Raw genomic sequence first — 21,133 nt, 5'->3', positions numbered from 1 at the left:
ATAAGAATAATTTAGTAATTTACTCCCTTTCAATTGATCCAAGCAATTTGAATGTCATAATTAGCATACAACATAGTGCTTATCTTTGGTGCTTGTATTGCGGTTGTTATCAACCGGTTTGTGCTTTCAGATATATCGAGTATATGGACACATGTGCGGAAAACATACTGCGTCTTCAAGATATTTGGGAAAATTCTGGAATCCCTGATGAAAAAATACACAAGCGTATGATGCATCTTTTCACATGGATAAACGAAAGGTTACATTTATTACAGATTCATTATTATCATTGCTGATAGATTACTGTTGTGTAGCGTTCTAAATAGGAAAAGACGTTTTTATCAAAAATACTATTTGGAATTCTATTATTATCGAAATACTGTCTCCCTGTGTAAATGGTCACGAACGATATTTGGCTTTGTTAGATTACACAGCGCTACTGACATGAATATTTTCAGGTGGACGACCATTATTAATGACGAACTGCAGGCGGTGGAAGAGCAGAAACGCCAAGTGCAGGCGGCGCTCTGTGACCTTACCGAGATATGTAACCAACTTGAAATCGAAATGCCAAAACAGCCTTCCTGCCTTAATCTCCAACAGCAGCTTGAGTGGGTGGAAACTTCATCGGCAAAAGTTGAGGCTATCCGTGCCAAACGAGAAGCACTCTATTTCGATTTACGCAAGAATGAAAAGGAACTTCTGGCGCGTATGACAGATGGAGTCGTCTGGAAAATGCCTCGATCCCTGACATCTCGCGGAGTCCTTCGAACTTTACCAAATGATGACGACCTACGTGAGTTGACGTCTCACGTGAAAATGATCCGTGAAGAAAGACAAATTCGTCTCGAAAAACTTCGGCCTCTCGTGGAAGCATCATGTATGTTGATGGAACGGATGGGCAAAGTACCGCGCCTTCCCATCGAAGAAGATTTATCGAATTTGCCAGCTGATCACTGGAACTTAACCCAAGAAAACATTAAGCGCGCCGCAGAAGCGCGCGATGCGGTTAGCATTTTACTTGGTTTTTGCGGAGGCTCAGTAGTGAAAATTGTTTGTCCCAGAATGTGTATTAGTCTTTAAGAGAACAAGAGATGCGGAATTATATTATGTGGTCTGTTTAAATTGATACGAAAAAAAGTAAAGAAGTTTATCATTGGTCCTGCATCTGAAGCAGAAAAATAGATAATATTACACGAACTGCTTAAACAATTAAGCTAATAATAATAGTAATAACAAATCTGTAGTTCTATCGGTAACCAAATTGTCCTTAAACACCTAAAAATCAAAATGTAGGTTCTAGAGATTGGCATATTAAGCTGCTCGAATAGCTGATTTCTCAGACACTTTGTTATCTTTTTTCAGTTATCTCTGGAGGAAACCCAACTGCATACACGTCACACTTCAATGCTTGCCCAATTAGGCAAATTGTTTGATCGGTTAGATGTGACACAAGTTGAAAGGGAGGAATTACTTACAGGCCTTACAAATACGAAAACTTACCAGACCGTGGGAAAGTAAGTAAAAGCTGCAACCGTTACTGTGAATTTGGAAATCGGTTAAAAATAGTTTTATGAATTTTTCATCAATATTTTTTGCTATAAATATATTTTACTCTGTTCTGTGAGGTAAAAACATATTCCCATTGCTTGTTATCATCCTCTAATTTATTTGCGTTTTTGTTACATAGACTTGAGGAGCTTGTCGCTGAATATGAGGAGCTCAAACGAGCAAATATGGCAAGTTACGTCGACAAGCTTAGAAACGAGGTAAAAGAATGCTACGCGGCATTACGTATTGGCGATGAGTGGGCGGAGCCGGAACGAATTAAAAATATGATCGAACTGGGACCATCTGAAGAGCTTATCACCGAGTATGAGCAATCTATTGGAGCTCTTAAGACCAGATACAGCCAATTAATGCCGCTCTTTAAGTTGCTCGACGAACGCGATCAGCTCAAGGAGATGTTGCGCGAACTCGAGGAAGCACAACGAGATCCGAATCGTTATAAAAATCGTGGAGGTGCTTTGCTTCAGGAGACGAAAAAACGCGATCGTGTTAACAAAAATCTACCCATTGTAGTCAAGCAAATTGTGAAGTTCCTTGACACATATGAGAAGGAGAACGGTGAGGTTGTAGTTGATGGAAAACCAATTCGTGAAGGAATACGCGAGGACGACGACAAGAAGCCTCGCAGCGCTTCAGCTGCTTGCCAGTATACGACGCCGCTGAAGGCAATGAACAGGCCGTTATCGGTCACTCCTGCTACAGCCAGACCTGCTTCGACAGTTGGCCACCGTATTGCCGCCCTAAAGCGAGCTGGAACCTACACGGAGATCAAGCCCAAAATCAAGACTCTAGAACCTGCCTCGTCAAAGGCTCTAATCGTAGGAAAAATGTACACTCGGCACATGGCTATGAAAAGCCCAGGGAGCAACGCTAAAAATAAGCTGTCTACGACGAGACGTGGCCTTCGACGATCCATTTCCTACGGCGACTTTGAGGTACCCTTAAACCACACATCGAACTTTACGGCTATAGATGTTACTGTACTGTCAATATCCCACGAAACTCTAGGTTTCAGCTACGCTTACAGTTATTTGGATGTAACCAGTAGATTTCTGCTGTTGTCCTTTTCCGTTTTCCATCGTGTCGCTAACCATTGTAATATTTTCTTTACACATAAATCCAAAATCGTGCTGCAACTTCATTAAGGTGTTTTTCAACAATAGCAACGTTATTATCTCACTGATTTTCTCCATCTAAACGTAGAAACGTGGTTCGCGGCCTTTAGTACGATCATCTTGCACTGAGACGTACCAAAGGAGTACAGCGAAAAAGCCACGTTCAATTGTAACACGTTTACTGCTAGCTCGCATATGTTATATCTGTTTACTCATTTTGTTTCGAGCAGAAACTAAACGTTTCTTTGTCCATTATAAATGTTGAAAATTCAAATTAGAACATGCCTTAAAGATGGAGAGTTAATACCCTTATATTATTTGACCTTAGGTCCTTGCACACTTATCGATAAAAGTAAGAGTAGTAGAGTACTTTACTTGGGCGCATTGCTCCTGTTTGAAAGCTTACGCACATTTACGATACATACACAGTATTGTGACACTGTGTATAATTCTGGAATAAAATGTAAGGAATGTACGTGAATTTGAGCTGTTTGTGACTAAAAACTGTATATATATGGAATGGGCTGTTACGACTATCTTTGTAAATATCACTTGTCGAACGACATCAGTTTTAAATGATTGTTATTGTATTTTCTTGTTGCATTTCAGAGTCAGGTATCATCTACAGACGACATGCACTCGACCCGTATCGTTAAGCTTTCGAACGCAATCGGCGAATCAGGCCGGGTGAAGAGCAGGAAGGCTCTTTTCTAAGCCTGGCTTCTTTCTCTGCTAACAACGACGATGGTGCATAACTGTAGAGACCAACATAATCTAAGTCTAATATGAAGCTCTAGTGGCTCTAGAAACGACTGACATGCTTGTACATATGATAGCTAGGTATTTATAGAGATCTTTATCGTGTCACTTATAGGCACCAGCTTGGATTCAATTATACAAACATAAACCACAAATGAAAGCTAATTGTTCCTGATCGAGCTGATAAAAAGTATAGGGGGCGCAACAACACAGGATGTATTTTTACATATTGGAAGCAATCAAATGAATACACACATGGTTGCGGCGAAAATAAGACGTCGACCCTGTTGTGCGTTTAGGGAAGTTACAATGGGACGTGTTCGATTAGGATGAAATTATGTGACGACAATGACATTATCGACGTGACAATATTACGTGCACACTGTGCAGTATGACATTTGACGTTTAGGTTAAAGACGAGTAGGTATTGTTTTGTGAAACGTAGATTTGGGCATCCACAGATGGTCTCGATCGATCGCAGCTGGTGCTATGAAGTTAGATGGCACTGGGCTGGTAAGAAAGTTAATTGTCGAGGGGGCAACTTGTGAACTTAATACCCAAATGACGAATTTGGTAAGGACTCGGCTAATTAACGTTACTTGTTGGGTTTGGGATATTATGTAATAGTTAAAACAGGGTTGAATAAATCCAGCGCAAATGGCAAGGATTAAAACAATGCATGTGTTTATTATATAGTACATATTTCATTGCGTATTTTCTTAATAATAAATTATTAAGTCATGCAGATTTGCTGGAATATTAGCGAAAATTTGAGACGAATGTTCATACTCATCGTGTTAACAACTTTGCAGTTAACATTTCTTTAGCTAATACGCTTTACTTGGGTACCAATTGGAGTACGTGTCGGGCGGGCCCGTTCATTAGTGCAAAATGTGTGTTCGATATCAAATACAAAAAAATTTTCTTGGCCTTATTGTTCATTGGCCTCTGAGGTCGAGCTAAACAAACTGAAAAGTGACGCGTAAAGTGATATATAATAATATTAAAAATGCAGTGATACTTCGTGCTTTCTGGTATAAAGCTGAGAATCCAAGTGTGCTACTCAGAAGTGGGTTAATAAATGTGAACAGATTATCATTAATTAACAAAAACATTGTTCAGCATATGGAGCATAATTTCTTGATTACGAGCAACACTAACAGGTGGATTTGAACCTTGAAATAAATTTAACTTTTCCTTAACTGCACGTACATTCTAATTTTAACGTTCTTCAAAACAACTTGTCGCGTATTTATTCCCGTATCTAGAAGCAATATGAAGTTACTGAGACAATAACATCCAATTGCATCTTACATTGAATTTTGACTAGTGTGCAGCAACGTGTATCAAGCGATACCACGTAGATTTTTCAAAATGCTAAAAGCGTTGATTCGATCCTCACATTGCGTAACTTCTCTATTTGCCTTATTCGGATTTAGGCCGCATAATTGCGGTAGTCACAGTCACTCCTAAAAAGATATATCTAATTTAGTCCGTCGTGTAACGACCGCCCGTAAAGCACGCCTTGTATTACCTAAGTGTAAGCTGGAGGGAACACCAAAGAAAATTCGCTTGTGCGGCCCAACAAGAATAAGAGTCAAAAAATCATTCATAATTAGTAACTTTTGTTTGGACTTTTTAGGAAATTTGCGTAAATCCATATTTTAAACAATACAAATATTTATTATTATGCTTGAATAGCGTGAGGAGAAACCGCACTTCGTAAGTTTCAGTAAATAGCTTTCCTTCTAAATTAGCAGTGAAAGCATTGACCTTACATGAGATGACAACAGTTTTTATGAACGCATTGATCTATAATAGACGGTTAATTACTGGTAAAAAAACCTAATGGTATATCATGAATGCGTCAGTATTTTTACAAGCTAATATATCTAAACTCGATAAAATCCAGTCGCGTACGTTCCGTTTTCTTTCTTCTCGGTCTGTTTTCATCGCTGTTAACAGAAAAACCTTATTAAATTTGCGATCTATCTCGATTCCGCTCAAACTTTACGATCAGACAGATATCATCTCTCCTGCGGTAAGCGATTGTCCCTTGTGTATTAGTCACCCCTACCACAGACTCTTGAGACCACAAATAGTCGTGCGCAAATAGTGGAAGGTAAAACAACAGCGATCAGGCCGCTATATCGGCAAAGTTCTGTGAGCAAACTTATATAATTCCTCGAATTCTATTTGGAATATACCGCATTTATAGGTGACCATGTATTATAAATCTAAAATACTATACACTAATGTCATTTTCTGGCAGCGGCTCTTTGTTTACTTGAACTTGTGGTCAGGCATCACTGCTGGCACTTATTGTGCCGTTGTCAATCAATCAATCAATGAAGAAAAAAAATAAAAAATCAAAAAGTAATACACAACTGCGTATCGTTAGTAAATTAAGTGTCTGAATACATCAATCGTTGGAGCAATCGTTAACATTTCATTCTGATATAGGTTATTCTATGGAAGAAAAGTAACGTGAACTAAAAGAATTTGATTTCGTTTTCAAGAATTTAGCTTATCAGGAAGATCCGTTGCTAATGTTTGTACATTTGTTTGACGTTACGAACATTTCGTTACTTCGATTGGTAAACCTCCAGAAGAATTGAATGAAGAATTATCCTTTACAAATTAATTTTAAAAATGTATTATGTAAACTAACCCTAAAACACCGTTTTTCACAATGGTGAGCTCTATTTAGCATTGAATGTATCTTTTGTGAGCTGACGATGGAGGTAACATCCCTGTACACAGTAGTGCGCTCTTCAAGGTAAACAACTGCTCTACTCATTGTTTTTCGGTACTTCTAGTCCGTGAATCGCAAAGCTTATTTCCTAGAATTTATTATCACTACTATATATAGAGATAAAATGTATTGTACAAGAGATTAAGATAAAACGGTATTGAATGACAATAAATAACTTACTACTTATCGAATATTTTAATCAATTAACACTATTAATATTTCAACTGATTTGATCAATCTTCACAAAAGCATCGCGATTCTTTAGTTTGTTTTCAAATAAATTAGAGTAGGTTTCCGATTTTAGGTTTTTTAACATTACGCGTCGTACAATGACAAATATCTTACCTAATATGTAACTACTTAAATATTTATGACGATCCCTGTGCTCACATGAAGGTTCTGCTATTGTTTTCGACGCGGAAAGCGGATCAGTTGTTTTCGATTCAAACGGCGCTTTTATTACTATGTTGCATAAACTGGTGGGGTTAATCTACACGTTCTACATCTTGATCTATATCTCGGTAAGTTGAGGATTTAATAAAGTCTAAGAATTCAATAAACCTGCAAAAGGTAAAGATGAAAGATGTGTTGTAGATACGTCTAGATGCGTCTCGTTTCTTTATAAAACTGACCCCAATAAATAAGTGTCTCTGATCGTTAGGTGATGGAAAAGAATTGTTCATTCATTACAAATCTAAATACTGTTCCCAATTAAATTCTTTTTGAGTTCTGAACATCTTCGCATATTGCTTATACCTTTTCGCAAAACGCTTGTTCGCTTCCTGCTGACCTCCTATCATTCAGTAAGTAATCTAATATGATTTATGGAAAATAGTGTTACTCTGCTGACCCTGAATATTGCCATATCTGTTATACCTGTAGTTCTATGCGCTCTTATGTCATATTCATACGTGTCCTGATAACCTACGGATTTGATTTGGCGGTTCCAGATTTTGCTGGATATAGTAAAACGCTTTAAGGACTTGGCTGGACCTGTTAAGGGTGTTCTTACTCTTGAAAATGCAGCTAAATGGGATGTCAAACAAGGCGTCTTCCAGTACCAGAGGTATGTGTCATGGCGGAGGGGATGTTGAATATAACTGCTTATGGAATGAAGACGTTATTTTAAAAATTAGGACGTTTACTTGTCGTTAAGTCTTATGATGATGAACGTGCTCATAATAGTTGATTGTTTGAAACCTAAAATGAAACAGAATATGTTATACACTCCACGCATAATGAATGATAATGAATCATCATGAATAGAGTTATTTAACGGCATTATTAATATCACCTTCGCTATTTTTGTTTTCAGGTACAGATATATTCACTGTCGCTTTGTGTGGCAGCAGCATAAATAAATTAGGCCTCTGAGTAGGTTGATTTTAATCTATGGTATTAGGCCAAAGTACCACCAGCTAAAGGTATGGTAAAATCAAGAAAATCTCGTAAAAGGACACACAATAGTAGCTTGTTGTAAAAATACGCGTAGTAACACAATCAAAAAGTGTACAGCCGTTAAAACCATTCTGATGCACTAACTCCTGTATGTAGGCAAGGACCAAATACTTCTGCTTTTACCTTAAAATATTAGTTGGTTAAAAAAATTAGCTCAAAAATTATTAATGTGACCGAAACTTGTTGTATTTATATTTGAAAAACTGATAAAACCAATTTAATTGAATGCAAACGTACAAGTGACCTCATAAGCTGTGGTGTGCGTCACACCTTCTTCTCTATATTATTCTGTCAGACGTATGGATTAGCGATAAAGTGCATTTGGCAGAAAACGTCGACAAGTAATCCATCTATACATACCATGCTCAACTTTTTTGAATTTAACAAATATGCATGGTTCCCGTATTGATCTTGAACGGCTAAAATTCGGTCTACACAAGCTCCACTAAAGACATCCGCGGATGTTCATGACTAGATTATATACTATTTAATATATTTCCCAAAAGACGGAAAATTTGTAATTATTAGCTTCTTATTACAGTCTTAGTTAGCTTAATCGATCTCTTGTTTTATCATGTATTTAACGCTTGAAAACGAAGACATTATATCGTTATATCGATGTAAAAGCGCGAGCTCATGTATTCTAGAGAACGACATAGGTCCGTATTGCACTGAATTTTGTCGTTCATACTTTTTGGACGTCCATTTTGAAAATGCGTCTTATATCAACGCCGACGCGGCTAGATAGTCGTTTTGAGTATGACACCGTCTTCTCTCTGTGAAATCTAGGTGACACACACAAGGCTGACAGCAGATTCTGTCCTAAAGCATGCACAATTCAGCGGTGCTGCAATGGGACGAACACACAACAAATAGATACGCCTATTTCCTGATGGTTGTCGTGAGTACTAACGAAGCCATACGTTCATCTGACCATGTGAACCGGAAAATAAAAAATACCCATAACGTTTCACAGGAACGCTTAAAGTAGGTTCTTTAAGCGGTACTTACTATAAAACTTAAATGTTGGTTAAAAGTTAAAAAAAAATAATGTATAAGCACATCGTCAAATCCCCAGTACTTACGTTGCAAGTGGAGCTTTTATATGTAAATAGAAAACTTATCTTTATATGAATTTGCATCGTATTGCATACAGATTATACTGAAGTCGCAACGCTCGTTAGTGACCTGCTATTATACAACATATACACGTACAGTAGTAAAAAAATGTTTGTCGACCCGTTTGGATATGGGCGGTAAATAAGTAATTAGTTGAGCCAAAAGTGGCACCCAAAAACCCAATCGTAGTACGCACTTAAAGATCCGCTTGAAATACATAGCGCCCTTAACTTCGTCTTGTGCAGAAGCCAGGGAGACTTACGAGAACTTTGAAATTTCTGTTGATACGTTACGTACCTTCAATTTTAATAAAAATGTTGTAGCACCTAGATTAATTCTCTGGTCGGTCTCTAATCTTCATTATGCTATTTACCTAGTGGCCTGTATATTATTTGTGTGAAGCTGCATGGATAACAAGAATCTGGTTGTTGTAATGAGTCTGAGTTAATAAAAAAAAAAGTTAATAAATAGATTTTCTGCTTCCTACATAGGTTTATGTTTCATAATAGCATTTAGTTCGTTGATGTTAACAAGATGGTGTAATTTTACTGATTGTATAAGTCTCTTATCATCTATAATGTAGTGCCTTTTTATTCATTTATTTAATACGTGGGCAAACAAAACAAATTCTCTTTATTACGGTACGCTTATTCATCAATTTATTATTAATGAAGTAATTATTGTTATAATCATCCTTATGTACAATGCCGCTACGATATGTGTGTCTGTCTTGTATTTTGGTGTTGTGTCGTTTCTTTGAGAGCGGCGCTGGCCCCTCTGGACCACCTATTTACAAACGGTTTCGTTTCGGAGTAGTGCGCTACAATATGCGTCCAAGCGTCATTCTGACGCAGTCCCATTGTTCTCGGCTTGTTGACGTGTACCACCGTTCCTTTTATTCGTCGATCGAACGTGCGTGTTGCGCACAGTTATCGAAGATCTATCTGAAGCGGTGCGAATTGCAAATTCGTACGTTCTTGTTCTCGTTCCATTTAAAATTCCCACGTCAGAAATAGTTTTGAAAAAATGGTATCTGCTCTCTCAACCTTTACCAGAAGATCAATGTGGCGTCGTGGATTGAATGACTCAGTGTTACCCATTGTAAAATCCTCTTACGCTGTCTATTCATGCAAATTCATATTATTTAGTTCGTGTGTCAGTGGCTTATATCAAGTCAAATCAATGAAGTTGGCGTTAAGAGCTTTCTGGTTCGTACAATTGTGTTTCTATTGTGTTGTCGGTGTTTACGTTGTGCTCATTTAGTCAGAGATGAAAATATAATGCACATAAATGGATGATATTGTCGTTCCTGATACCCTCGCTAGGTTTTCTGCACTTACTAAGTTCCCCCTACTCATGGTTATCTTTCACAACAGAAACTTCTGTCAGTTGAACGCGCCACCTTCTTCCTATCGTCTAAAATAATAATTGTAGCAGTCATAACAAAGATGACAAGAACGAAGTATTAACGCCAACATGATGTTGTCTGTAGACATACAGATATGAAGGTTGAACAATATGTGCTGAGGAAACTAAAGTGAAATGGAATCTAGAAATGTTTGTCTTCTATGTCGTCATCAACATGGTAGGTTTTTCTCTCTCTTCCGCTTTTTTCCGATCACGTGTAATCACTCGTCTTGGTGGTGCTTGCGAGAACCCCAGACATGCATGGCACTTGTGCGTCCAGCCAATCTGGCAGCAATCTCTCTAATTCTGATCCGTAATTGCCTTTTGCTAGGTTCTTTTCAGTTTCGCTGTCAATTTCGTTTCTTACTCTCGCGGGGTATGCACTAGGGGCCGCTCCCGTCGACCACTTTGATTGCGCTTTGAGGTTGCATACCCCTTTACATTTAGCTACGTGAGGTTTGGGTACACTGGGTAAGTCGATGGGCTGCGATGGATTGTTTTAATTATTTTACTGCTCTGTTTTTCATCTTAGTTTTTGTTTGTCTTGTCTATTGTATCAACAAACACGCCTATACGATTTTGTTCTGATCTTTCGCTTTCTGAAACCGAGCGATCTGTATGATCTTTTGCTGTCTTGTATTCCCTTTCGCATCGCCATCATTACTTCTATTTAGCATTACTATACTTCATCATTATTCCTATTCCATTAATTTACTGTTATTATCATACTACTGCAGGTGCATATTATGAACACAAGTCAGGAACAGCTAACCACAAAATATGATGGTCTAGTAAACGTAATCTTCGGATTTTTCGTCTCCTGCGGCTCCTAGCGGTACCTATGGTTGTGACCGACATAGATGTCCACCTCGTTATCTTTCCAGTTCGCCTCCGAGCGGCCATTCCAGTCAGAGTCATATTCTGTTAGTGAGTGCGTACTGCTGGCACTGGTCAGCCGCCCATGTGAGTTGCTCCTCTTGTGCTTCTTCGGTGAGTTTACATAGGCAGCCGACCCTGCGGACAGCGACTGTTGCGATTTACGCAGATCTCCAGCCATCGCCGAAAGATTACCGTTAGACTTGTATAGTCGACTATTGTGCTGGGACATCTGCGAGAATGCTCGCTCGGCAGTAGGTCCGCGAGGCTTGGTTCCATAGTTGTTCGGAATATATGAGTGAGCTACATGTGAGCGAGCGTCGTCCACATAACTCGAGTTAGTCTGACCTCCGTCGAGATGGTACATTCGAGCTCGCGGAATGCTCCGTGAAGAATAAACGCTCATTGTTTCCCATTCGCTCATATCGCCTCCGACACCAACTTGGTGGCCAGTGTGCGGCTTCACCACGGGAACAACTCCTACCGAAATCCGCTGCTTCATTAAACTGTCCTGCTTTCGATGTTTACGCCGAATACAGCAGAGGATAGCGCAAACTCCTATGATGACCACTGCGGAAAGGACAGCCGATGCTATGATGATTGCCTTATCTAGGCTGACGATCCCATAGCGGTCGCTCTTAAGTTCTCGACATTGATTCATTGGTACGTTGTCGACGGTCAGATCGTTTGCTTCCTGAATAGTGATAACGCACACGACGACACAGTCACCCGATGGAAGGTTCTGAAGAAGGTAGCCCCGTTGATCCGGGCCGAGTGCTGGACCCTTACGGTATAATCGATCGCCAAATATTCGATAGAGGATCTGAAAACCCTGTGTGTTCGTCGCATCAACTGTCCACTCCAGCTTGATAGACGAATCTTTACGGAGTGCCATTAAACTCTTGACAACTGGTTTGGCGATCTGCTTTGACGTGGCAGGCGGCTGTGGGGTAGGAACGTTGGCCTTTACTCCACGACTATTAGCGACTGGACGCGTTCGCGGTGAAAACTTGGTTACTCGTTGGGGCAGCTGGTCAGTTGTGTCGATGGATGGGATCGTTGAGTTGGATAACAGATCATTGTAGTTGACTTCGGTTGTCGACGTCGTAGTCGTAGTGGTTGTTTCGGTCGGGATGGATACCGTAGTTGTTGATGGAGGTCCCTCGCAAACCAATTCAGAAAGTTCAATTTGTCCAAATTGCTTTCGTTTCAGGTAGTCGGGTTTGCCGCAGTATTGGGGATTACGCTCGCGGCTGGTGACCTGCAGATCGTTAGTGCGTATCCATTCGGCAATCCAGCGGATGCGACAGTCACACTCCAGATACGGACCTTACATGGAAAAACAATTCACATAAAGATATGTCCATGTTAAGTTTGTATTACTCAGGTTAAAATGTTACACGATTAATTAGGTCTCTGACTTTTAGAGCGCATAATATTTATTTAGAACCGCTTCATGCTAACGACAGCATGACGCCCGATATTTTTTCTTACTGATGAACCAGTGCATCGGATCGTTTGCATTACTTCGTTGTTTTATATTATATCTCAGCTAATTACAAAACGATTATAACAGCATACATTTTAAGCCATCGACAATTATCTATAATTACCTTATAAAATGACTACACTGTTCATTCCCTATGTAAAAATATTATATTTAGTATGTCTTCAGAACCTTCATGGATGATAGCAACAGCTAATACTACCGAATTTGCTCCTAAAGCAGTGCTTAACTTATGACAAATCCTAAATAGTTGCTATATACCTAAAGCTTGTATATGATTGCTAGACTTGACGCCGCAGGACCAAACCTTCTTTCGTTTTGTCCGAGTTTACCGATTTTTAGATCTCTCCTTCTTGTACCTGAGAAGAACCGATCCCCGCAAATTGCAAACACCTTGTCGTCTAAAGTCCGATAAACGCCAGTTTATTTGTTTTATTTGGGGGAATCCTGCTCATCAATATACGGATTTTTATATACTTTTATATACTTGCATCCCCATAAATTACAGAGCGCCACAACAAGTTGAACAATAGCGCGGGAATGGGTTTCTCCGTGGTAAACGACTATAACTATGTATTACTATATTTTGTAAAAAAATCACCAGATCTATGCTTATCGATAAATTCTGTTTACGCGTCTGCTGTAATCAACACATTACTATGTCACGTGCGAGTAACAATAATACCAGCAATAGTTAGGTGATAGACAGTTGAGCAAGAAACATATAGTTCTCCTTTGGCAGCTGCAGCGGCGAAAGCGGGTGTTTCCAGTGGTACCCGCCATTACTCTGGAATTATATATTGTTGCCGACCGTATTGTCGCTTCGGGCAGACTGCGCCAGCTATAGTGGCACAATCCGAAACAAAGACAACAAAAACACTCAACGCCAATGAGGAAGCCCAAAAGCAATCGACGACCTATGTATGCAATGCGTATATGTCAGGGATCAAATGCAATTTATCAAAACGACCATTGAGCAGAAATTGTGATCACTGATACTGCTCTTGCGGGCCATTTTTCACTGTTCGTTCAATTGAGGAGTGAACAAGGGTCAACAACAGATTGCTCAGCTTGAACTTCAAGACGCTGTCGGCTAAATGACGTTAATGCTACTCCGGATGCAGTTTATTTGTGTGCAGACGCGTTGGCGCTCGCGAATTAGAACAAATACACGAAGTTGCCCGCCGTGTAAAAAGCATTTTGGCAAATCAAGACCGACGGGCATTGAGGGGATATGATAGTAAGTGACTGCTTCTGCTGTTGCCATAGACAAAACGAGAAAAAATAGAATGGCGATGATGTCAGCAAGCGGAACCTCTCTCCTAAAAGCTTATCTTTCACTCATCACAACTACAATATGTTACGGTGAGCCACGGGTGCTCACGGCGGGTATAGTGTATCGTTATACCGACAGCAATGCTGGTTATCGGAGTAGAAGTTACAGACGTGTTCGCTGGAGATCTTGTACTATAGGACGATGTAGATCTAGTCTGTTGCGTTAATTACACGAGAAAGAGAAGGTCAGAGAGCAGCCTGGTAAGCTCTGAACTCTTCACGTCGGATCTAGCATGCTGGGCAGATATGGCCTGGGCTATTTTTCTGTTCAGGAAGTTTGATAGATACATGCAAAGGAGAAACGCAAAAACGTAGATAAAGCTCTGCAGAGCTCCAGACAACCGCGATTCCCCGCTAAAAGATGCAACACGGTAAGTGGCATCTACACCATCTAAGCGACGATCTGGTACCATAGTCATAGGCGCTTGATGACACGCCTATCCATTTAGACGGAAGGTGGTATTGAATACTTCGGCAGCACTGAATTAAATGAATATTTAGATCGTATCATCTTATTACACTACGATTGTGCTAGATATGGTTATGGCAGATGTTTAACGATGAATAACCACGTGAAAATACATCCTGACGCAGTAATTACTGGAACGTTAGAGTCGTCTTTCGTGACCGAATTAATGCTATAATGGAAGGGAAAAAATAATTATTGTCATCAGATCGTCTCGAACGGTTCGAGGCTATGTGGATTCAATGGAGTTGTATTTGTATTGTGATTAGGACAAAGATTTGACCAGGTCGGGTTTTCCACGTACTATAGAATAGTCTATACGTGAAAATTTGAAGCGATTGTCAATTTGATCATGTCTATATTAGTGTTTAAAGTAAACGGCATGATACAAACATGTATATGCACACACGCTAAACAAACAATATGCCATATCGTTAGTTACGGCTAATTCCAATGCAGGAAGTAGCTGGATAGGTTTATCAATAGCGTAGGTCTATAATTCATGAATGACAATAGTATATATTTGGGAATGTTTAACCCAGTACACACGTTAGTAAAAGCATATTGAGAGTTAATAAGGATAATATATATTTTTAACATATTAGTTTCTAAGAAGAACTGCACCTAAGCAAAAAAAAGTCCACTGTTCCAACAGAAAAGAATTTTTGTGCCGCAAGAAATTTGAATTATCGCGGGTTGAAAACGGCAAAACGTAAATTCGATTAAACAAATACTTGCATAGTTAACGTTGCGCTTCGGTGCAACACTTACGAGGAATTAGAAAACAGCTGCCTTTGACAACTTTTCTATTTTTAAGAGCTTAACAAGTAAATCCTGATTACGGATTCCGAGCTCGCCTTTAGGTAGTTGCTATGGTAGTTTTGAGTTCTCGCCAAGAATTTTGGTTACTTGTTTTAGTATAACTTCGATCGGGTCGTGCTATCCAGTACTATAATTTACTTGTCTTTTAGTATGATCATATGAATGATTGCACGCACCGTTCTACCTTGTCAAGTTACCAAGACGTAAATTTAATAGCATCTGATTCATACTCGCGTGTAAATTATATGGATTCGTTTGTTCATCGTTCTCGGAATGATTTAATGCGCACGAAAGGTTCAACTTTTCTCCGCTTGGAACTTCTCGTTTGGGCCTAGTTCTTTCCAGTTCGCTGATAGCTATTTTAGTTTAACCGAACGAAATATCAATCAAACATCGTAGCTGGTCCAGCATACGGTGCTACTTTTTTTTTTTTTTTTTTTTTTTATTAGACATTATGATCGAACATCATTTACGCGCCACAGCAGCAGTGTTGGTGCACATAGAGACGTATCGATATAGCATTAAGGGCTATAGCTGCTCTTATCCGAGTAGTTATCTGTCTAGGTGAGCGACTGTTACAGAAATTACAGGTAACGACGAAGCATCTTCCTCTCGTGTTTTTAACGACAATAATTTGTTAAGCATGTACCAGGTGTCAAACAAAGCGGAAAGAGACAAAGATGACAATCTCAACCTAAACCGCATGGTAAACTGTACAAATTGTCAGCCAAGTCTACCCAATTTTTCTTAAACAGCAGTGTTCAATTGCAGGTAGAATATACTGACAGAATTGACACACACCAATAAAACAGGACATATCCTCATACGCGGATCGGGGCTATACAATGGCCTGCCCATGATTACAGTGTTGACCGACGTTTATTGCGTTGCTAACTATCGTATTTGCCGCAGTCTCGTAGAAATGTACAGTTAACTTTCGCTTAGCCTTACGACAACGTACTGGATCGCAAATGATATAGAAATCTATGGTATATGCCTTGACTGGCTTATGCCCGCTATTAACGGTCATTTTGATATGCTATTTATTTAGTACGACTAAACGGGATCATAGACTAGGAACCACTGTAACTAACTGCTGCCCAACAGGCAGACGCTTTCGTGATAGCAGTAACAGCGCATACCGCCAGGTGTCGCGCGGAAAAGTCCGGCACTGGTAGGTTTATAAATAGAGCCTCTTTTACGTTTAGGATAATGTTGTATGCAGCAGTTAGCGTGCCACGGGTTTCGAGCGTTGAACCAAGACGTCCATTCTGTGAACCTCGCCAAGATTAACTAATTATTTTAATGTGGATATTCATAAATCGCATATATGTGTATGGGAGGAATCTGAGAGATTTCTGTGTTGGTGACCAAAGGTGCTTTACCATGCAATATTTATGCTAGAAACATAAATATCTGTTAAATAGGCGGACGATAAGTTTACCGCAAAATACTGGAACGCAGGATTAATGATATATCCGATGAACCAACAATCACAAACGAATCAACGAGACTTACTCCATAAAGAATGATTCGTACTTTTATCTTATTCATAGATTAAGAAGAATTTATCATTTACCCAATGTATGTAAATTGACGAGGTATCTACATTTTCCAGCCTCGAAGCGCATCCCCCTCCGTCGTACTCGAAAAGCCCAGTAGCTTCAACATGATTTGATTGCCATTATCATCCGTTCAGTCCCACTTTTGCGTTTCCTCTGCTGACATTCTGACGTTACTTGATGGGATAATCTACAGCCACTATTCTCTAAACACCGATAGGTCATTGTCATTATTCTGGTTGACAGCCTGAGGCTTCATGGATTGTTAGCCGGTCAGTTGAGGTTTAACCTACCGCAATAAACTAGCGAAACCCTCTGCAAATATCTGCTGATAATCCATTGATTTCCATGCTATGTTAACCAAATACGATACACCAACACATCATCTGACAATTAAAAAAAAAAACATCAGACAACTAGCAAAACAGAAGAAGCGAACTGGGCAACCAAGTGATCTATTGTCAATCAATAAATAGATAACTATGACCCGGTATCGTTTACCGAATCCCTCTTCTCAATATCGTGTCCATTATGTCGACACTTGCGAACATAATTAGAAGTACAGGAATACGTAAATTGCTTCGGATTACCACCACAGTCATCATCCTTCATTTAAGGGCACGTAGCGACTGTATCGCTGTTATAGCGGCAGTGTGAAAGGATCTCGCTCTGCGGTAAGTAATACGTAATTATATCGGGCTCGGGCACAAAAAACTGACGAAAAACACATCTTCAGTTAACGGTACTTCCAATTATCATGTATATATTTTTTCCTCTTATTAGATTGGATTGAACCTATCGTTAGTAAAGGTCTGTTATAGCTTTTGGTTAATCCTGGTTCGGGGCTAGTCGATGCTAGGTCCCGAAGAGTTGGAAGCTGATTCCCCACTGTGTTTCGCATAAGTCAGCAGCATGCAGACAAGCGCAGGCAAGAGGGCGGCCATCTGATGCGAAGCTGATTAGGTGAAAGCTATTCCTCATGCTTCGGTCTATCTGTAGACCGCTAGTTGGTCTATGTGGGTCTCTGCACAGATGCACATTAACACGTACCCTCATAGCAAAACAGTCGACAGTCGTTTTATTTTACATGACCTTGTGACCCTCCGCTGGCAGGAGTGGCGCTGCTCCTGCGACACAATGCCAAGCAGTAGTAGATCGCAGCTGCAACGAGAGAGCAAGGCGCGGCGCACTACATAGCGCCACGCTAAGGCTGTAGCGACCACTCCCCAAAAGTTGTACTATACCGTACATCAACTAATGTAAGTGTTTATTGTCGCTATTTATTGCGACGTTCGTTTTACCGGCTAGGAGCGACCACGATGTGTGGTGGTCAACTATTCTTTCATTATGTTTTTGAGGCTTTGCTTGTCTGTCTGATCAGAGTGATCATAACTGAGCTGCCCGAGTAAATTGTCACCCACTTAGCGCTGGAAAGAAGTAGAGCAAGAAAAAAATAGAAACATCTCTTTATTCAAAAGATATCTTTGAGCACCGTATCAACCCTTAACAGCTCTAAAGCTTTTAAACGTTGGTTATTGACATGACTGCTAGCTGCACATGATTGATTAATTTTATGCGTTCTTGCGTGCGCTAGGACCTGAAAGCTCTGATAGAATTCCTAAGGGCGACACCGGACGTAAAACTCAAAATACCTAGCATTTGAAAGAATTCCTATAATTGGCGCGGGTGGTTTCTGGAACACGCTTTGACAGAAATTACAAAGAATTTTATGCGTTGTTGGGAGAAGCAGAATTTTTAATGATGCCTTGATCTTTTTTTTTTTTTTTTACAAGCAACTACGAGCGACCGCACCTATGAACTTGCCCCTTTGTGGAATTCGTTTTTAGACTGGTCAGAGAATAGAATAGGATTGAATTTGCATTGAGTAATTCGCCCCTTCTCGCTGGAGCTGCATGCGGAATACCTGACAGCAAACCGATGTACACACAAGATTCCAATTGATTAAACTGGTACACCGTATTGCGGTCGAAAGTAAACGTCCGTATCGATACTATTAGACTTGGTGTGCTTTACTAAATACAAAATGTATTTAGATAATAAAGCAATCAATGACAACGATTCAAAGCGAAAATGCCTTACCTGAATGGCCACATAGATAGACAGCATGTCTGAATATGCAATATATTTGATATACTTAAGCCGATCGCTAGATTAAAAATCTTCCAATATGCAATCCCAGAGTGATTATGTTGCAGAGAACTTTGTAACGATCTGCCGATCTTACGGCCACCCCTATTTGACAATGTGTTCATTATGGAGTTTGCATATTCGAAGTTGGGCCCTCAATCGCGCTTCGACCCACTCTACTACAAAATGTATGGCAATCAAAAGGCAGTTGTGCAGTGTTTTTTGACGAAAGTTGACGAAAATATTTGATTTATTTATCTGCCTTATGTTATTGGTTCGACTTCACTTCTCTAAGAACTCACTTCGTTTATTCTGTGATTTCCACGTTTGTGAAAGTCGCAAATCTTGCTTAAGCAGCGTAAGTTACTGACCAGCGAACTGCAAACTGTACATAGAAAAATAAGCAATTAAGTTTTATCGCCAATAAAAACTTTTGTAGCAATATGGCTGAGGCAATATCTCGTTTTGTTTATTATTTGTCGTCCTTAATTTCCCGTATGTTCATGCGTTGTAACCATCGCAAAGCGTTTCTTAGCTAGGTTGATTTCTGTTTCGTTTTCTAGATTATACACCCTCATCTCGTATTTGACCTTCAGTCATTATGTGGCAAAAAACAGAATTTTTGACTTTGACTATTATCTTTTTTGTTAAAAAACTACAATAGCAATCCGGGATATTTATTCTGGGGCTGAAAAATGTTAGCTTACCTCTAAAGAATAATTTTTTTAGAAATAACCCAGGGTCATCCTTGACGAATGAGGAAGGTTGAGGAAGGCACGTTTGTTAAATTGAAAATACAATCCTTTAACTTCGCAAGCTATATATAAACAATACGAAAACTGGCCAGACAAACACAACCTTTAGCTTCATAAAAAACAAAACAAAAAACTTTCTGCTTCTTATATAACGCTTGATTATTAACAGACGAGAAATTAGAAATGGGTTAAAAAAAGATTGACATTATTTTTGCACCAGCTCACTACGTTTGTTAATGAACCCGAAATGATTTCGGAATAGAAATACGTTTTCTTCCGTAGAAAATCATCAAATTAAAAGTTCTCTCATCTGTATCAGCTCTAATTTACGAAGCTCAACAAGGAACAGTGATGAAGGCGACAGTCATGATAGATTTTTGGTGATCAAATCCCCCTGCTTTTGACGTCTTTCTGGACATTAGGTTCCTAGACAAGCTCCACTTCCGATATCGTACGTTCGTTCGACCCACATGCGTTTCATTGACTGCCCACAATAGTACCCGCTATGGTGATGACAATCACAATGATGCATACGACCCGCATCACGTATATGTATGCAAGGATGATACACCTTCGCTGTACAAGAAACCGACGCGCCAAATATGGGCAAAAAGAAAGGGAATACGAATAAGGAGGAACAACTCAAAATCTATAAACTCGTCTTTTAACTGCCTCCAGCAAATATACAAGCAAGCATACAAACGCTCTGTGCGAAGCAACACCTCTGGCAGCTAGACGTTTGCCGTCGATTCAGCTCTACCGTTCGGTCAGTGATTACGTTAGGAAGTCCTAGCCGCGGCTATTGTCAGATTGGCGGACATCTAGGTGGTCAAGTAACAATAAGCGTGAACAGAGGACATACCGGTAACAATGGCGATCGCTCGTGATGATACGTTCCTTCTCCTTTAATCAGTTGCTGTCTCCGTCGCTACAGATGCTGCCAGGAGACATGACGGGCAAGGAGATATGTTACCGCGTCGGGCTGACCCCGACCCGGCACAAGGATCGCACGCGTGATAAAACGCTGCGCTGCGTTTAAGACGCTATCGTTTTCTCGGGCTTGCCTTGGACTCGGATATCTGTCGTTACCGATTACCGGTTCTGTACTCTTTGCTTCTGCCGCCGCCATCGGTTAAAGATGGAAGAGCGCTATTGACCTGAAGATCAATGCTGTAAGAGGCGCAATAGCAGCACCAGTAAAAAAAGGTAGCAATAGTGAATGCAGCAGAGTTAGTTGCAGGCGATGACAGTTAGCTGCGGCCTGTCTTGTTTATCTTCAGCTGAAGAAATCAGAATTGGAAAGCTTCAACATAACCAGAAGAGATTGACGGCATGGCGGCGGTTGAGACGGTGCTCGAGATGCCACTCGGGTGAAAAGGCCAGCTAGACGCTACCACATTGACATGGGTCGGTAACAGTCAAAAAGCCAGCTCCTCCATGACAGGATGAAGAATCCGGCTTTCTCTCAAGAAAAATTTTC

General features: G+C 40.0%; 2 protein-coding genes and 1 long non-coding RNA gene across 8 annotated transcripts in view; 2 read left to right on the top strand and 1 right to left on the bottom strand.

Moving 5' to 3' along the window:
• The window catches only part of LOC111262880 (protein regulator of cytokinesis 1), a 5,803-nt gene extending 1,158 nt beyond the window's left edge, over nucleotides 1-4,645 (top strand). Inside the window, exons 2-6 of the mRNA XM_022837481.2 lie at nucleotides 131-259; nucleotides 459-1,008; nucleotides 1,366-1,517; nucleotides 1,691-2,504; nucleotides 3,294-4,645. Of these exons, the coding sequence (XP_022693216.1) occupies nucleotides 131-259; nucleotides 459-1,008; nucleotides 1,366-1,517; nucleotides 1,691-2,504; nucleotides 3,294-3,398 (1,750 nt within the window). The 3' untranslated portion in view covers nucleotides 3,399-4,645. The remainder of the gene's footprint in view (nucleotides 1-130; nucleotides 260-458; nucleotides 1,009-1,365; nucleotides 1,518-1,690; nucleotides 2,505-3,293) is intronic.
• Nucleotides 4,646-5,960: 1,315 nt separating this feature from the next.
• Nucleotides 5,961-14,506, top strand: LOC111262886 (uncharacterized). Of its 5 annotated transcripts, none has more exons than XR_015312078.1 (6): nucleotides 6,208-6,222; nucleotides 6,595-6,719; nucleotides 7,149-7,264; nucleotides 7,514-7,622; nucleotides 8,446-10,364; nucleotides 12,276-14,506. It is a non-coding gene; the product is annotated as an uncharacterized LOC111262886 (long non-coding RNA). The 5 variants fall into 5 exon arrangements; XR_015312077.1 differs by having other exon boundaries at nucleotides 8,446-10,653; nucleotides 12,272-14,506; XR_015312079.1 differs by lacking the exon at nucleotides 12,276-14,506 and adding an exon at nucleotides 10,514-10,996 and having other exon boundaries at nucleotides 8,446-10,360.
• haf (leucine-rich repeat and fibronectin type-III domain-containing protein hattifattener) overlaps nucleotides 9,403-21,133 on the bottom strand; it is a 116,814-nt gene continuing 105,083 nt past the window's right edge. For both annotated transcript variants that reach the window (XM_022837486.2, XM_022837485.2), the window contains one exon: nucleotides 9,403-12,387. In XM_022837486.2, the coding sequence (XP_022693221.1) occupies nucleotides 11,012-12,387 (1,376 nt within the window). In that variant the 3' untranslated portion in view covers nucleotides 9,403-11,011. The remainder of the gene's footprint in view (nucleotides 12,388-21,133) is intronic.

Source organism: Varroa jacobsoni, unplaced genomic scaffold (assembly GCF_002532875.2).
Source record: "Varroa jacobsoni isolate VJ856 unplaced genomic scaffold, vjacob_1.0 scaffold_711, whole genome shotgun sequence".
In the NCBI taxonomy this organism is placed as follows: Eukaryota; Metazoa; Arthropoda; class Arachnida; order Mesostigmata; family Varroidae; genus Varroa; species Varroa jacobsoni.
The sequence above is the reverse complement of the archived record's forward strand: the minus strand, read 5'-3'. Positions and strand labels throughout refer to the sequence as shown.